At 45.5% G+C, this 17886-nt stretch overlaps 1 protein-coding gene across 1 annotated transcript in view; it reads left to right on the top strand.

Moving 5' to 3' along the window:
* KCNH1 (potassium voltage-gated channel subfamily H member 1) overlaps positions 1 to 17886 on the top strand; it is a 299849-nt gene that overhangs the window by 52461 nt on the left and 229502 nt on the right. The window contains exon 6 of the mRNA XM_054021526.1: positions 12144 to 12536. Coding sequence (XP_053877501.1) covers positions 12144 to 12536 — 393 coding nt within the window. The remainder of the gene's footprint in view (positions 1 to 12143; positions 12537 to 17886) is intronic.

Raw genomic sequence — 17886 nt, 5'->3', positions numbered from 1 at the left:
CTGGTAACCACCACAGGTCTTGGGACACATCTCCCAGGTGGGAGCTCCAAAGGGATTGTGCTTCAGGGTGGCACAATCCTTTCCAGAGCTCAGAGATGCATGGGGAGAGCATCCCCATACACCATCCTTTAAGGTGGTGCAGCATGTGCGTCTCTCTGTGCTTGGCTAGCTTTGCTGGCTGGTGCAGAGGGTGTGGGGATAAGGCCCTGCTCTTTTATGCCCCTTTGGAGTGATTCACACTCTTGGCGGCATTATAAAGGAGCAGTTAGGCTGTGCATCACCCCTCATGTAAGGGACTCAAGTCAGAGAAACAGCTCTTCCCAGTTTTCCATATACCTATATAGCAGACAGGCAAAATCTAGCCCTTTGGTCATAATCTTCTTGGGTCTTTCTCTGTGTTTTTTGTGCAGTGCTGGGCACGCGGCTGGTGCTTAATGACAAAAGCAACCCTGTGATGCATTTAGAATGCTCAGTTTCATTAGAGGGTTTATTCCTCCTCCAATTATTTTAAAAAAGATCCCAGGTTGGCAGCTCCAGAGACAGAAGTCATGTTGTTTATCTACAGAGCAGGTAGAGCACTGGCAAAGACAGTGCAAGCTGACCTACTGCTCTGCCTGCCTCTCCATGGGTGAGAGGATAGTTCAGTCTCTGTGGCTTTGGATTTCCTTCTGAGAATGGCAAGAAGGCCCCAGATGCGCTGATGGTGTTTGCAACATGCACATATCTCTGTGAGGAACCCAGCTAAAGCTGAGACTACCTACTATTTAAACAGGTCAAGTAGCCATCAGTTGTTAGCTATATTTGGTCCTTATCAACCTGGACCAGATTGAACTGGAGACCTAGAAGTGAAATATCTATTACTAAGCCCTGAGCTTTAAGTTCAGTGCAGAATAGCATGATCTACAAAACAAAAAGGAAGATAGACTTAAGTCCTCTTATTTTCTATGCTGCAGTCATTGGGCCTCTAATACATAATTAGAGAGTAATTATGTTGATAGTTGATAATATTTAAGAAAACTGAAACAGTCAAGTTGTGTATCTTCATAATGACTTGAGCCCCGAGGTCTGATTCTCCTTACACTTAATTCAGTTGTGCATCAATGTAACTTCACTGACTTTACTGAAGTTACTCCTGATATACATCAGAGTAACTGGGACCAGAATTTGGCCCTGAGTTTCTAGGCCAGATAGATCTTACCTTTCTTTGTTTCTATCATACATATACGTGTGTGAATACATGAGTAAGCTTCCACACAGTGTTTTTCTAATTTACATAAAGCAAGATTTTCAAAAGCCCTTAGTATTAATTAAGAGTTGGGGGTTTTACCATTGAGTTTAAGGGTCTCAGGATTAGGCCAATGCTGAGTGCATTTGAAAATTTCATCTGTAGAACCTAAATTCTAAAAAATAGTTTACTCCTAGTAAGGACAAGTTATTTTTCCTTTCCAGGGTTTTTCACTGTCGAGATTCATGTGTATGTTTCCAGATTTAAAAGGTGGTTGTCAGGATGGTTGTCAGAATGTCTGCCTGTGGCTATATTAAAGTAACAATGTCGGTAGAGATTAACGTAGATGTATGCCAAAAATGACAACCCTAGTCTCCAAGGACCTTTTGATGGCATAAGTAGTATGACTCCAAGAGGACCTCAGTGCCAGATGGACTGTACCAGTGAGTTTCAGCTGGTCTAACCAGGCCAGTGTACCCCAACTCACTACTGTCACAATTTCCATGACCCATTTTAGATACAGATTATCATATGCGAACTGGTGACAATGGTGATTAATATCATTGTGAAATGTATGTATTAACACTAGATGAGGAATTACGGTTACTCACTAATAGTATGCTTTAAAGTCTGTGACCAAAAGGAGAGAATCAGTTTTTCCTCTCAGATAGGAAGGAAGACAGCTACCTACCTGTCTTGTATATAAATTAAGATTAGTAGAATTAAAACAATGGAAGCCCAATTTACATATGAATTAGCAGGGGGATGGGAAGCCCACTGGAAGGGAAAAACAGCATGAGATCATCCTGAGTCTGGGGACAAAAGTGTGAGTTTAGGAAGATATAAGGAGAGAGAAGATGCCATCTTGGTATCCATCACTGGACAGACACAAGGGGCCAGAATTCTTGCAAGATGAGAAAGATGGGCCCTTCAACCAAGAGTATTGAAATCTCAGGGAACTGAACATAGGTGAGAAACCTGCTTAGGCAAAGATCTTTCACCTAGAAAGAAAAAGGAAACCCAGCACCTTGTTGTTCTGTGGAAGGTCCTGACTGAGAGAGAGTCAGCCATGGCTGGAAATAAAAAGATTGGTAAGAAAGTGACCTTGAACCAAGGCTGTAGCTTGTTGAGTTTAAATTTTAGACTTTTAGATGTGCATTTTCACTTTTATTTGCTTGTGACCATTTCTGCTTGTATCTCTTTTTATTTGGTATCACTTAATCCATGCTCTTTTGTTCATAAACTTGTTATAGTTTTACTATAAACCAATTCAGTGCTGTGTTTGAAGAGATGGGTGTGTTTACCCCAGTTAAATGAATAAGCTGTGATGTATTGACTCTTCAGCAGAGCAGCAAACTTGATCTATTCTGTGAAAGCACAGTGGTGGGGTGGTACATCCCAGAGAAGCATCTCTGAGGAGCTTGTGGGCTGGATTTCACTGATAGTTACCTACTAGGCTGGGAGATCCTTGGGGAGTTTGCTGGTGAGGAAGACGGGCTGGTGTGGCAGGAAAGTGAGACACAATCTAGTCACGAGTAAAACTCTTTCTTGCTTAGGCAGAGAGGTCACACAGTGGCTCGCAGCTCTGGATATCCCCAGCTGTGTGTTACAAGAAACAGTTGCAGTTTTGCCCCGCATTTAAGAGATGGTAAAAATGTTCTAGCAGTGGCTGGGACCATTAAGTACTAGAACTAAAATCTACTTAATTAACCTGCAGAATATCACTCTGGGATATACCTGCTATTGTCAGAGATGGGAAGTGCATGCTGACCAATTATTGCAATGGATGAGTAGTCTGGATGAGTCCTCTTGCCCATCAGACTGCATTTCAGACTTGGGAGTATATCTTACCATTGCTACTTCTGCAGAACTCCCATTGAAGCCAATAGTTGGATCCACCCACAGTGATTCAAAGGGGTACACACATTGCTGTGCTCCAAAGGGAAGGGCAGGAGGTATTTGCAATGCTGCCTCCATGGCAGGGCTTTTTTCAGCGGAGCACACCTCATAATTTGTGGCTGGAGCTCCATATGAGGCCTGCTGGCAAAGCTGTCCAGCGGATGTTCTGAATCAGTTCATCCATGGGCACCTACCCAAGCCGCTGCCCTAGCCAATACCACATACTTTTGGGGGGATGGCAGTGGTAGGCTTCAGCCTCCTGATAGAGAGGGGGTTATTACCACCTTGCATCGCCTCAAGCTTCTCCAACCATCCAAGGGCAGATTTCCTGTTGCATGGAGCCCTGGGTGAATAAGTTCCAGGGCTGGCAGGATATGGCTCCAGGGATGCTTTGTGATAGCCAGGACCAAATCCTAGGCTGGAGTATTCTAAAAGGATTCTAATTACAGCCTCACATGCTGATTCTCTCTTTTGTGGCTGTGTATGGAAGGGTGGGGGTCTGGGTGTATGCGGTGAGGCTTGACAGAGGTGACTGGGTATGGGAGGTCCAGATGCACAAGGGTTGGGTGAGCAGCTCCCCATACAGTGAGCCCTCCCCCCTCAGCTGAGGAGCAATGGGGACAGGAAGCAGGGGAGGATGATAAGCTTCTGGGGGTGTGTCTGACACAGCTCTAGCCACTCTTTGCTGGGGAAGAGGAAGTCCCATCCTCTCCGTCCTCCAACCCAGCTGGGACTAGCACCTGATCCTGGATCAGGGTAGGAGCCACTGGCTGGAGTTTCCCCAGCCCTACAGTGATTTATCTCTTCGCTGGCTGCTCCAGCAATGTACCTGCACTGCTAGGGAGTGGTGTGTGACTGTTCTTGCAGCTTCCTTTTGCTTCCCTGTCAGAAAGTCATTTTTCTGTGAGGGAAGCAAAGAAATCTGCAAGGAACGTGAATTCTGTGCACGTGTAGTGGTGCAGAATTTCTCCAGGAGTAATCTATCTATGGCTCTGATCAGCCCAACACTGTGGCATTTAATTTCAGAAAGAGGAACTATGCAAAAATGAGGAGGTTAGTTAAACAGAAATTAAAAGGTACAGTGACAGAGTGAAATCCCTGTAAGTTGCATGGACACTTTTAAAATACACCATAATACAGTGGTCCCCAACCTTTTTGTGGCCAGTAGCACATTCATGTTTTCAGAAGAGTGTGGCGGGTGCCAACAATTTTTCAAGGCTTATTTTGTATTTGTACATTAAATAATATGAAAAACATCATATTTAATATTACATAATATATTAATCCAGAGAGAAGAGAGAAGCCAGAGAGAATCCGCGAGGACAGAGAACACCGGCACCCGCAGCCCCGGAGTATTCTGTCCCCAGCAGGCGCGGGGCCCCGGCTTCTCTCCCCTGCTGGGCACTAGGCAGGCCCCAGGCCTACCGGGGCAGGGCCGACTCTAGGTTTTTTGCCGCCCCAAGCAAAAAATTTTTTGCCTGCCCCCCCACCCCAGCCCTGGGTTCTCTCTTCCCCCACCAGTGCCCTCCTCCACCCACACCCAAATGCACATGGAAGGCATAGGGACTAACCCTCAAACCTTGTACCTGGAAAGGGATGGGGATCTAGTAAAGAGGGTTCAGGCAGAGGAGCGGGTGTGGGAGTGCTTGGGGGTTCCCCACTGGCAGAGAAGTGGGGTGTGATGTACTCGCAGAGGAGGGTGGAGGAGGAGAGGGGGTATCAGGAGGGTTGCGGGAGAAGAGGTGCAGGAGAAGTGGGAGGTGTGGGAGGAGAGGGCTGGGGGAGGGTACAAGGGGAGAGGTGCAGGTGAAGGAAGAGTACAAGGGGTAGGGGGTTGGCAAAGGAGTGATGGGGGGAGGTACAAGTGAAGAGGCTGCAAGCGGGATGGGGGGTGCAAGGGCAGAGAGGGACAGGCGCTGACCGCTGCTTCCCCAGCCCTGTGCAGGCAGAGCCGAGAGGACAGACCCTGACCCTCAGGTGCCCGAGCCACGGGGGTCCCCCGGCGGGGCAGTATCCCCCGTTGCCCCCTTCAGAGCCAGGCTCTGCCTCTCTCCGCCCCTGCCGCTGTAGGGACCCGGGGCAAGCAGTGCAGGGCTGAGGTGGGGGAGGTGAATGGTGTGCTGGGTCCAGGGGCAGCTCCCTGGCAGCTTGGGCTGCCCAGCCACTCACCCCATCAGCGTGCGAGCCGGGATCCACGCCCTCTGCCCATCCCGGCGGCGCCTTGCACAGCCCAATCAGGCGGGGAAATGCGGCGCCACCCTGGGGAGACTCAGAGCAGCAGCAGTGGTGGTAGCGGTGGCGGCAGCAGGACCCCTCCTCTCCCCCTGCATCCCGGGCCCCGCTTCTCTCCCTCCCCGGCTCCTCACACACTCCGGGAGCCTCTCTTGCCACCACAGCCTGGGCTCGGCTTCAGGGGACGATGCTCTGGCTTTCCAGTGGCAGTGCTCTGGCCAGGGCCTGCTCCCAGCTTTTTGCCGCCCCAAGCAGCCCCAGAGTTCTCTGTCCCTGGCAGGCATGGGGCCACGGCTTCTTTCTGGCTTAAGCCATGGCCTCGCGCCTGCCAGGGACTGAGAACACCAGCACCTGCAGCCCCAGAGTTCTCTGTCCCCGGCAGGCACAGGGCCGTGGCTTCTCTCCCCTGCTGGGCACTAGGTGGGTGCACATAAATGCCCCAGCAGGTGCCATGGTTCCCATGGGCACCGTGTTGGGGACCACTGCCATAATAGAGGCCCAACTTAAATGTATACCCCAAATTAAAAAACACAGTAAAAGAACTAAAAGAGTCACCGTGGCTTAACAACCATGTAAAAGAAGCAGCGAGAGATAAAAAGGCATCTTTTAAAAAGTGGAAGTCAAATCCTAGTGAGGTAAATAGAAAGGAGCGTAAACACTGCCAAATTAAGTGTAAAAATGTAATAAGAAATGCCAAAAAGGATTTTGAAGAACAGCTAGCCAAAAACTCAAAAGCTAATAACAAAATGTTTTTTAAGTACATCAGAAGCAGGAAGCCTGCTAAACAACCAGTGGGGCTCCTGGACGATCGAGATTCAAAAGGAGCACTTAAAGACGATAAAGTCATTGTGGAGAAACTAAACGAATTCTTTGCTTCAGTCTTCACGGCTGAGGATGTTAGGGAGAATCCCAAAACTGAGCCGTCCTTTGTAGGTGACAAATCTGAGGAATTGTCACAGATTGAAGTGTCACTAGAGAAGATTTTGGAATTAATTGATAAACTCAACAGTAAAGTCACCAGGACCAGATGGCATTCACCCAAGAGTTCTGAAAGGACTCAAATGTGAAATTGCGGAACTATTAACTATGGTTTGTAACCTGTCCTTTAAATCGGCTTCTGTACCCAATGACTGGAAGATAACTAATGTAATGCCAATATTTAAAAAGGGCTCTAGAGATGATCCTGGCAATTACAGACCAGTAAGTCTAATGTCAGTACTGGGCAAATTAGTTGAAACAATAGTAAAGAATAAAATTGTCAGACACATAGAAGAACATAACTTGTTAGGCAAAAGTCAATATGGTTTCTGTAAGGGGAAATCATGTCTATTAGAGTTCTTTGAAGGGGTCAACAAACATGTGGACAAAGGGGATTCAGTGGACATAGTGTACTTAGATTTCCAGAAAGCCTTTGACAAGGTCTCTCACCAAAGGCTCTTATGTAAATTAAGTTGTCATGGGAGAAGAGGGAAGATCCTTTCATGGATTGAGAACTGGTTAAAAGACAGGGAACAAAGGGTAGGAATAAATGGTAGATTTTCAGAATGGAGAGGGGAAACTAGTGGTGTTCCCGAAGGGTCAGTCCTAGGACCAATCCTATTCAACTCATTCATAAATGATCTGGAGAAAGGGGTAAACAGTGAGGTGGCAAAGTTTGCAGATGATACTAAACTGCTCAAGATAGTTAAGACCAAAGCAGACTGTGAAGAACTTCAAAAAGATCTCACAAAACTAAATGATTGGGCAACAAAATGGCAAATGAACTTGAATGTGAATAAATGTAAAGTAATGCACATTGGAAAAAATAACCCCAACTATACATGCAATATGATGGGGGCTAATTTAGCTACAACTAATCTGGAAAGAGATCTTGGAGTCATTGTGAATAGTTCTCTGAAGATGTCCATGCAGTGTGCAACGGCAGTCAAAAAAGCAAACAGGATGTTAGGAATCATTAGAAAAGGTAGAGAATAAGATGGAGAATATCTTATTGCCCTTATATAAATCCATAGTACGCCCACATCTTGAATACTGCATACAGATGTGGTCTCCTCATCTCAAAAAAGATATACTGGCATTAGAAAAAATTCAGAAAAGGGCAATTAAAATGACTAGGGGTTTGGAACGGGTCCCACATGAGGAGAGATTAAAGAGGCTAGGACTTTTCAGCTTGGAAAAGAGGAGACTAAGGGGGGATATTATAGAGGTATATAAAATCCATGAGTGGTGTGGAGAAAGTGAACAAGGAAAAGTTATTTACTTGTTCCCATAATATAAGAACTAGGGACCACCAAATGAAAGTAATGGGCAGCAGGTTTAAATAAAAGGAAGTTCTTCTTCACGCAGCGCACAGTCAACTTGTGGAATTCCTTACCTGAGGAGATTGTGAAGGCTAGGTCTATAACAGGGTTTAAAAGAGAACTAGATAAATTCATGGAGGTTAAGTCCATTAATGGCTGTTAGCCAGGATGGGTAAGGAATGGTGTCCCTAGCCTCTGTCAGAGGGTGGAGATGGATGGCAGGAGAGAGATCACATGCTGCCCCCTCTTGGAGAAGATGTTGGACTCTTACAATCAGGAGGCCTGATTTTCTGCAGCCTTGCACCTCACATGGTCATTTACATCTGTGCAAAATGAGTGTGAAATGCTATCATTCTGGTGTGGTGCTGTTTTGCACTCACTCTGCACAGGTGTAAATGACCATAAAAGGTGCAGAACAACAAAGAATCCGGCCCTAGGATGCTTATACAGACAGAATCTCAGAGCTGATTGTTCTCCTTTTTTCCTTTCAGTTTAATCTGTTGGAAATAGCCATCAACTCACAAAAGATCATTTTAAAAGGTTCAGCAAAGTCTGCAAATAAAAGTCTGCATATAAATGAGATTAAAAAGCTGATGTGTGGATAACTCCTGCGAGGGCATATTGTCTGATCTCCTCCTACAGATGGCAGCAATTTATTTTCCCTTCCCCCCATTCTCCAAAGCAAATGAATTGGCATGCTAGTAGTAATAATGAGGGGGAGGGGGAAAGGAAGATCTAAAAAGCTTTCCCAGACTCTCCTTGTCTGGCACTGACTCACCTCCCTCTGGCAATACCTTTGTCTTCCTCTCAATTTTCTCCTATCGCTGAGCCAATGCAAGCCTTCACATTTTTTTCCTCAAATAAAAAATGTGAAGGGCCTGATTCTGATCTAACTGATTTCATGCCTATGTGCCTCCATTGACTTAAATGGAGTCACTCCTGATTTACACTAGCATGAGATGATCATCAGGTCCAAAAACGTCCAGGCCTGATTCTATTTAGTTATTCCAGTGTGTAAATCAGGGGTAACCGTAATGAAGGCAGTGGAGTTACACTGGGATAAAACCAATCCAAGGCCCAATTCTGAAAAGGACTTAACTTCAAACTGAGAATTGCTCAATGAGTTCTAAGCATATGCTTAAAGTTAAGCCTTTGCTTAAGTGCTTTGCTGAATTTGGGCCTAAATGAGGTCAGAATCAGATCTGAGGTCTTCAGATATTCAGTACTCCTGATGTCTGAATTATTTTAATGGAAAATGAAAGTTAAAAGCCGGCATAATTTACTGGGCTAATGGCACAATTTTGTGGTGTTGAAAGCAAAGTGAGCTTTACTCTTATGCCCCACAAAATAGCACAACAAAGTCCAATTAATTCATGCCACATCATAGCATCAATATAGCAGAGAATTAAAGCACCAGTGTTCAGAGACAGTGTGGTCCAGTGGTTGTGGCACTGGGCTGGGAGTAAGGAGAGCTAGGGTCTCTTCCTGGTTTTGCCAATGACCTCGTGCAAGTAACTCCTTGCCTCTGCTTCCCTTCCCACCCTTTGTCTGCAGGGCCGGCTCTAGGTTTTTTGCCGCCCCAAGCAAAAAAATGTTTGCCCCCCGTCGCAGCCCTGGGCTCCTCTCCTCACCCCCCTGCCGCCCCAGCCCTGGGCTCTCCCCCACCACCCACACCCCCCTGCCTCCCCAGCCCTGAGCTCTCCCACACACACCCCCTGCTGCCCCAGCTCTGGGTTCCCCCTACCCCCCCACCATTGCCCCCCCACACACACACACCTCCTGCCACCCCAGCCCTGGGCTCACCCCCCCCCCCACCTGCACCCTCCTTCCGCCGCAGCCCTGGGTCACTGGTAACTCGCTCCCACGGCAGGTCATTCAGCAGGAATTTTAGATGTGCACAGAACACAGACAGGATTGGTTCCCATATGGTTACAGAACTGCAGTAAAGTGGAACAATTTTCAGCTTGTTTGATTGGAGGATATCTGGATGCATATTATAAGACTGTCCTACATAAATGAGGAAAAGTTGAGGTGCCTTTATTATTCTTTTCCTTCCACTCTTTCTTTCTATGGGGAATTTGCCAATGCAATATAAATGTCTACCTTTTAAACAAACAAACAAACAAACAAAAGGCAATGGCATAGCACTTGCAGTCCTAATAACCACTGGGAAGCATTTCTTGCTCAGTTTTATCCTATTTTTTCTACAGCAAGTTACAGTGGATCAGTATATTTGATTTGGGAGAAATGAAGTAACAGCTGCCCAAACTGAGCTTGAGCACTCCTGAATTTTGAGGTGTTCAAATCTGGAAGGCAGGTGCTGAGGGGGGGGGGCGGGGGGGAGCCTGTGGCTCCGCAGGGGAGCAGAGCAGGGCGCTGCACAAAGCCAGACATACTGGGCTGAGTGGCATGGTAAGGAAGTTGGGGGGTTGGAGAAGGGGTAGGGGGTTGCAGGGGGGGCAGTCAAGGGACAGGGAGCAGGGGGGGTTGGATGGGGCGGAGGTTTGGGGAGGCAGTCAGGGGCAGGGAGAAGGGGGGGTTAGATGGGTCACGGGGTTGGGGGGGCAGTTAGGGGATAGGCAGCAGTTGGATAGGCATGGGAGTCTCGGGGATTTGTCAGGGGACAGGTAGGGGGTGGGATCCTAGAGGGGAAGTTGGGGGGGGGGGTCTCAGGAAGGGTGAAGTTGGGTACAAGGACCAGTGCGGCTTAGATAGGGGGTGGGGTCCTGGGGGGCAGTTGGGGCAGGGGTCCCAGGAGGGGGTGATCAGGGAGCAGGGGGGGTTGGATGGGTTGGGGTTTCTGTGGGGGGCAGTCAGAAGGAGTGGATGGGGGAGGGTGGGGCTACCCTCCCTCCCCGTGGAGTGTCCTATTTTTTTAATGTTAAAATATGGAATCCCTACTCACAGTGCAGCTCTCTATTCACAGCAGGCTACAGCATGAGGTCTCAGCTTCCTCACTCCCTCCCCCTCTTTCCTGTTGGTAATGGCCAAGGGAATGCTGGGAAATGTAGTTCTTTCCCTGCTCCAGGGCTGGCTCTATGGTTAGCTCCCTGCCTAACGAACTACAGCTCCCAGGACCCCCTGCTGGTTCTCAATTGCCATGCTGGATCCTTGCCACCCCTGCAAATGGGCTGCCCCAAGCACGTGCTTGCTTTGCTGGTGCCTAGAGCCGCCCCTGTTTGTCTGTCTTGTCTATTTAGATTGTAAACTCTTCAGGGCAGAATCCGTCTCTTGCTATGTTTATTTTCAGTGCCTCATGTCATGGGGCCCTGTAACAGGAAGGCCTGCCCCGTAGGGTAAGTCTATACTGCAGCTGGGAGTGAACCCCCCAGCCAGGGGAGACACATTCATGCTAGTGGGGCTAAAAATAGCATCGTGGACGTTGTGGCTTGGGCTGGAGCTCAGGCTCTCAAGCCGACCCGATCCCCTGGGTCTAAGCTTGTGTGGCCAGCCTGTGTCTCCACCGCACCTGCAATGCCTATGCTGCTGTTTTTAGTCAGGTCGCTCGAGCCCCACTAGTGCGAGTCCGTCTACCTGGGCGGGAAGCTCACTCCCACTAGCAGGGCAAATATACCCTTAAGGGCCAAGAAGCCTAGACTAGCCAGCCCTGTTCCATTAGCCCTGCCTGTGCCATAGGTAGCTGCTTCCCAGCCTAAGAGGGCTGGACTAACTGGGGTCAGGTGACACCCTGAAACATCTGGGTCTCATGGGAGAGCTGAGAAAACTCTGTTTGCAGGAAGAACCACAGGGAGCAAGTTGGGCTCTTGTGGGAGGGTCTGGAAGGACTCCAGGGAAGTAGCCAGCATCCTATGTCGGAGTAGGGAAGATAGAAAGGTAGCTCCAAGAGGAGCTGAGACTGTGAAGGGACTCCAGGGAAGCATGCTGATTTAGTTGGGAACTAGTCCTACTTTGAGCAGGGGGTTGGACTAGATGACCTCCTGAGGTCCCTTCCAACCCTGATATTCTATGGTTCTATGATTCTATGCTCCATCCCAGAGCAGAGAGACTTAAAGGGAGCCCAGAAAGTGCTCGGAAGAGGAACCAAAGTGGGGCAAAAGTATTTTTGCATTGTTTGGGGTTGTGTGGACTGAATTTTGAAAGTGACCTAGCTGGAAGACTGAACCATGTCTATTCTCTGGGAGAGAGACAAAACCCTGGTGATGGGAAAATGAGGCAGAGTGCTGGCAGGAGCCATGCTTGGCCAGCAGGCGGTGCTATGGGACAGCCATGCCCTGTGACATACCCTGATCTGGGGTTGGCATCAAATTGCTACCATAATGCAAATAGGAAGCTACCATAAAAACGAATAGTGAAAGGATGTAGAGGCAACCGGTTAATTTAAAAGGCTTCTGTTGTACTTGCAACTCTTCAGTGTTAAAAGGAGTCTCAGCTTCTTGTAATGGGCACTATTTCTATGAAACGTTTTGCTGAGCTCAATAATCAAAGTGAAAAATGTTTCCTTTTTTCTGAACTATCTGTTGTTCCAGGTACTGCAGCTGGGCTCTGAAATCCTTCCACAGTACAAACAAGAGGCACCAAAGACTCCACCACATATCATTTTACATTATTGTGTTTTCAAGACCACCTGGGACTGGATCATCCTGATTTTAACCTTCTACACTGCTATTTTGGTCCCTTACAACGTCTCCTTTAAAACCAAACAGAACAACGTGGCCTGGCTGGTGGTAGATAGTATTGTAGATGTCATTTTTTTAGTAGACATTGTGCTTAATTTCCACACCACTTTCGTTGGGCCGGCCGGAGAGGTGATCTCAGACCCGAAGCTAATCCGCATGAACTACCTGAAGACCTGGTTTGTGATTGATCTGCTTTCATGCTTGCCATACGACGTCATCAATGCATTTGAGAATGTCGATGAGGTTAGTATACCAGGCTCATTTCCAGGGCTTTATTTTTTTTCTTTTAATGTTTGCCTCCCCCCAAAAGAAGGAATGAATACTTGTAAATATGCTGGCTTAGTGTGTGAGCATGTCTCCCTTGAGTAGCTATCTACAGCAATTGCTGCTGTTTATTCATAGCTATGCAACATAATGTAGATATTGTCTTGCACACATCACCTCCTAACCCAGGGCTGGGCCTAGATGTGTTGCCACCCAGGGTGGAAAACCACTTGGTCCCCTGCGCTGAGCGGACCAGCCAAGTGTGTATGCCAAAAAAAAAAAAAAAGAGCAAATGACGTAGTGCCCCTAGAAGTTACTGCTCAGGGCAACAGCCCTGCTTGCTGGCCCTATCTCCTCCCACTGGTGATCAAATAACATCTCTTTGGCAATTAGTGGCAATTTTTATAGGAGAAAGTAAGATCAGGAGCGTATTCACTGTTTTTATCCAGCTGTTTTTAATTTGATGTAGCAGCCAGAAAGGAGGAGGACAGCCAGCATGATATGGCTAGCGAGCTCTCTACAGACTATGGTGGATCCATGCACCACAGTTTGGAAGACATGGCATACCAAACATTTATCTGAAACTACCCTTCTCCAGCTTGTTTTGATGACTTAGGGTCTAGGAGAAGGGGCAGAAGAGAGGGATCATGGGACCTTGCCTCCCTCCTTGCTCCCTTTCTTCAGGGCTAGCCACAAGACAGCTGGGGAGCACAGACATTCCCCTGGGCTAATCCCACCAATGACAAACTAGGGGGATAGGTTGTAGCTTTAACAGTTTTACTTTTAGTCATTTAGACTAGACTGATCACCTTTTATATTAGTCACATGTGCAAATAGTTTATAAAGGGCGGTTAGATAACTAATATCTTAATAAATGGTTAATCAATTAGTATAGATGAGTCCAACAGGTTGCTTATAACTAAGGCTACGTTTATGTCACGGAGGTCATGGAAATCACAGAATCTGTGACTTCCAGAGACGCTGATATTCTCTACTTCTGCTCCAGGGGCTGTAGGACTCTGGAGCTGACAGCCAGTGGGGCCCTGCCAGGGTTCCAGCGACAGACGACAGCCTCCGTGAGCGGCTGGGGTGTCCCATTTTCTTTTTGGGAAATATGGTAACCTTGCAGCTCCCAGCCACCGTGGGTGAAGAGGGAACCCCACAGCTCCCAGCCACCAAGGTGGCAGGGGAAACCCTGAACCCGCATCAGCAAAAGTCACAGACAGGATACGGCTTCCATGAATTTTCATTTATTACCTGTGACCTGTCCATGACTTTTACTAAAAATAACCATAACAAAATCTTAGTCTTACTTATAACCAGCTATAACACCATCTGGTGATGTGCTTATAACCAGCTGTGACACACCATACTTGTAGTAAAGTGGTCATCATGACATTAACAGGATTACTCAACATATTATGTGTTGGAATCATGCTCCTGCCTTCCCTTATTTAGTGGGACTTCCCCCACTCTCCTTCTGTTGTGATGCAGTTAAATAAAACAGCGAGTTGTCAGTCTGTAGTCCTGTAAGTAGACTTATTTTTGTTGAAGGGTCCCTTTACAAAACTACTCATGCCCCTAACATGCTTCTAAAACATAACCTTAATGTAAAGTGTGACCAATCTCTGTCCTGAAATCAGGACATTCCTTAAAATAATGTCCAATGAAATATCTGGATAATAACAAAAAAAAATTTTACTTCTTGTATAATTAAATAAAAAAAGCTGTGGGAACGAAGTATTGTTCGTCTCATTAGATCCATGTAAAATATTTGTTTTTCACTTTGACTGGGGATAGCTAGACAAACTATTAAGTGCAGTGAAGCAAATGTAATGTTATGTGAGATTTAATTCCCTGAAGATAGATTTTGTTTTATATACAGCCACAGACTGAAATAACACAAGTGAAATCACCCCCAAACCCTTGTAAGCCCTGTCCTTAAATATTCGTTTGTCATACATTGTGCCAAAGGGAAGATTTATGTGAAAGACTGACATTTTGCTGTTGTAAATAATCATGGTACTGGTAAAGCAATAGAAGGATTGATCATGTGATCAACAGCTGGCATCTACAGTAAAGTTAAAAAACAAACCAAACTACTAGAGTCAACTTTCTTTACATTCCTAGAACAGTAGGAAATCATCATTGACCCAACTGGACAGGCCCTTGATAACCTTAGTCTGATTCTGTCAGGATGACATACAGAACATGCCCAGGTGTGAATGTTTATGCTAGAGGCTATTACACTGAAATGAAAAGCCTTAAAGTGAATAGAGATAGGTACATAGTTACTGCAATGATTTTATGAAGTGATTATTATTGTTATACTTGGAACTTGGTTTTTCAGAGTCTTAGGATAACGTTGTCATTCAAAGGGGAACAACTGGTTCATACTGTAAGAAACTATTGACAAACATGGGATAATTAATCAGAAAAGTACAATAGTGTTATTCCTGGTCATTCTAGCTATCCCATTTAAGCAAAGAAAACATCTTTCTTGATGTTGTTATGCTAATGCTGTTCACCATTACTTCCCCTCATGGGGCCAGATCCTTAGTTGGTGTAAATCAATGTAGATTGACTAGGGCAAATCCTCAGCTGGTGTGAATTGTCACAGCTCCATTATGATCAATGGAGCTATGACAACTTACACTAGCTGAGGATCTGGCCAAATATGTGTTGTCCATTTCACTATGAACTGCTTCAGAGGAGAGCTAAAGACAGCCCATCTCTTTGAAGGGCCAAATTCAGGAAGCCTGAGTCTAGAGCGAGAGAGCCTAAGTTGTAGGCATGTAACTCATGCCTTATTACAGCTCTTCTGCATGGTGGGTGTTACATCAGCTCCACTTCCTTCAGACTTAATGACTTCTGCAGGGTCTGACATGCACTGGTGTGAAACAGAAGTAATACAAGGAATCTTCACTGGAATCTAAAGGCCAGATTCACTAGGCTGGTCCAACTGCTTTGAGGAACCGTTACATCGGAAGAGTTGCCCTTTTTAGCCTTATGGTAAATACTTGAATAAAAAAATCATAATATAATATTGCCAGAAGGGAAGTGTGACAGAGTTCTGGACAACAGCAGCTGATCCAGCACTCTGATCACTGCAACTTCCATTAGCTGCCCCTTGCACCCCTGAATACGGGAAGGAGGACAAATTGATTGAAACAGGCTGGAGAGAGTTACAAACTAATTACCTCATTAACTTAGGAGGCACACAGACACAGGAAGGAGCTGCAAAGGGGAAAGAGAAAGCTGTCACTGGTAGAGTGAAGGACATAGGAGGTCTCTCTCCCCTGTTGGGCTCAAAAGCCGTAGAGCCCCAGGATTCTGTTCAAGCTGCTGCACAATCTGTATGGGTGGTGGGAACAAACTTGTAAATAAATCACTGGGTGCTTTACCTGACGGTCTCTGAATAGTTTGTTCCTCTGGAAAGAGGCAGGAACAGAGCATGCCCCTGCCATAGGGAATGACACTTCAATCATGGTAATAAAATGAAGTAAAGACTATAAAATCCCATTTTACTCCTTCAGTATTTCCCTGTGTTGACTTTAGCAAGAGAGAACATAATCCTTATTTGGCTGCATCACAGCAGGTGAAAGCAGAGTAATTTTGTCTGCATCTCATCATTCTTTGTAAAGAAAGATGGATGTCAGTAAAGAACTAGCTTGACAAGCCAATTTTTTTCTTAAAAGTGCCAGAACTCATGTGATGTACATGAAGGATTGATTTATATGAGGTGCTCCATCTGAATCTGATATGTGTGAAATGCTTTGTAACTACTGCTCAACAGACCTGTTGGCTCTCTTCAGTTAACTATGACACTTGGAGTCATTTAGCTCTTGAATCTTCTTGTGGAGGAAGGCTGGAGATGATCGTGTTTGCATTTGAACATTGAAAGTATTTGGTGTCCATGCCCATTTGTATGCAGGAGTTTGGGTTTCTACAATTGCATGCATGCTAGCAAAATCATGTGTTGGTAGAGAAGTGTGATAGTGCACTTTTATTTTGTCCTTATGTTGTTTGGTTTTCTGGGTATTAATAAACTGGGATTTTTTTTGGTACACTGGAATCTGTGCAGTTTTATGCTCTGGGATCCTGATGTCCCCATACCACAAAAATTGTAATAGAACAATTCTTGAGTTATTGGTCTCAGTACAGATGTAACTGGGTGAAATTCTATGCCCTGTGTTATATAGGTCTGACCAGATGATAATGGTATCTTCTGGCTTTGAAATATATAAATCTATGAACAGCATGTGGTATCATGAGCTGACACCTGTATTCTCCATAAGTGACACTACTTTTTACTGACGGCAGGATTGACTGTGGATAATATTGTAGAGCAATTTGGGCCAGCTTTGGCCACAACTTCTAAGGCCAGATCACGTAAATAAATATTGGTGGGTGCCAAATCAACTGTTTTTAGATAAAATATTTTTAACACTTTCGCCCCAGCATAAAAATAACACACACAATCCCAAAGCTACTGATTGATCCACCATTATAGGAATATTTAGAACTAGAGCTGGTTTGAAACTTTTTGCTTTGGGGGAAAAAAATGAAGGGAAGTATTTCAATAAGGTCAAAATGTTCTGTTCTGTCCTTATCAGAGCAGCAGGCTTCAGCTTTTTGGCTTACAATTTTATTTTATAATTAAAACATAAAACAAAATATTTCAATGGATCTGAGGGGATATTCCCCCCCCCCCCTTTTTTTTTTCACTTTGTGGGCAATCTCAGAATTCTTCGGTTTTGTTCTGATTAGGAATGAAAATAAACTTTGAAATCACAATGTCCAACAAAATGAAAATTCCAGTTCCATACAGCTTTATTTATAATGTCTTGTCTCTAAAACACTTTGTCATCATTAACTATCTTATCCGCACAACTCCCATGCGAAGTAGGTAAATGTGAATAGCCACGTGTTACAGATGGGCGGAGGGAGACAGGTAAGTGCTTGGATCAAGGCCACAGAATCAGAGATGATATTACAGTAGGAATTGCTGGTTCCAAATCCTGCATCCAAACATCTAGAGCACCAGTCTCCCTCTCAGTGTGCCCCACCCTCTCAAAAGTCATATTTAGAAAAAAGAAAGACTATCCATAGAGCGATTTCCTTCTTGCTCCAAATAAAAGGAACACTGAAGAACTTTTCTCCAGTCTTTTCCACACTGGCGAGTTATTCATACAATTAAAAGCCAAAACCCTTCCTAGAACTGATTTTAATAAAAAAAAAAAAAAAAAAAACATTCAAATAATGGAAATCTTCCATTGACTAATGAATCATCATGGTGTCAGACTTAGATTTATAACGATACATACTG

Source organism: Malaclemys terrapin, chromosome 3 (genome assembly GCF_027887155.1).
Source record: "Malaclemys terrapin pileata isolate rMalTer1 chromosome 3, rMalTer1.hap1, whole genome shotgun sequence".
Taxonomy (NCBI): domain Eukaryota; kingdom Metazoa; phylum Chordata; order Testudines; family Emydidae; genus Malaclemys; species Malaclemys terrapin.
Note: the sequence above shows the minus strand (reverse complement) of the source record. Positions and strands in the feature narration are given on the sequence as shown.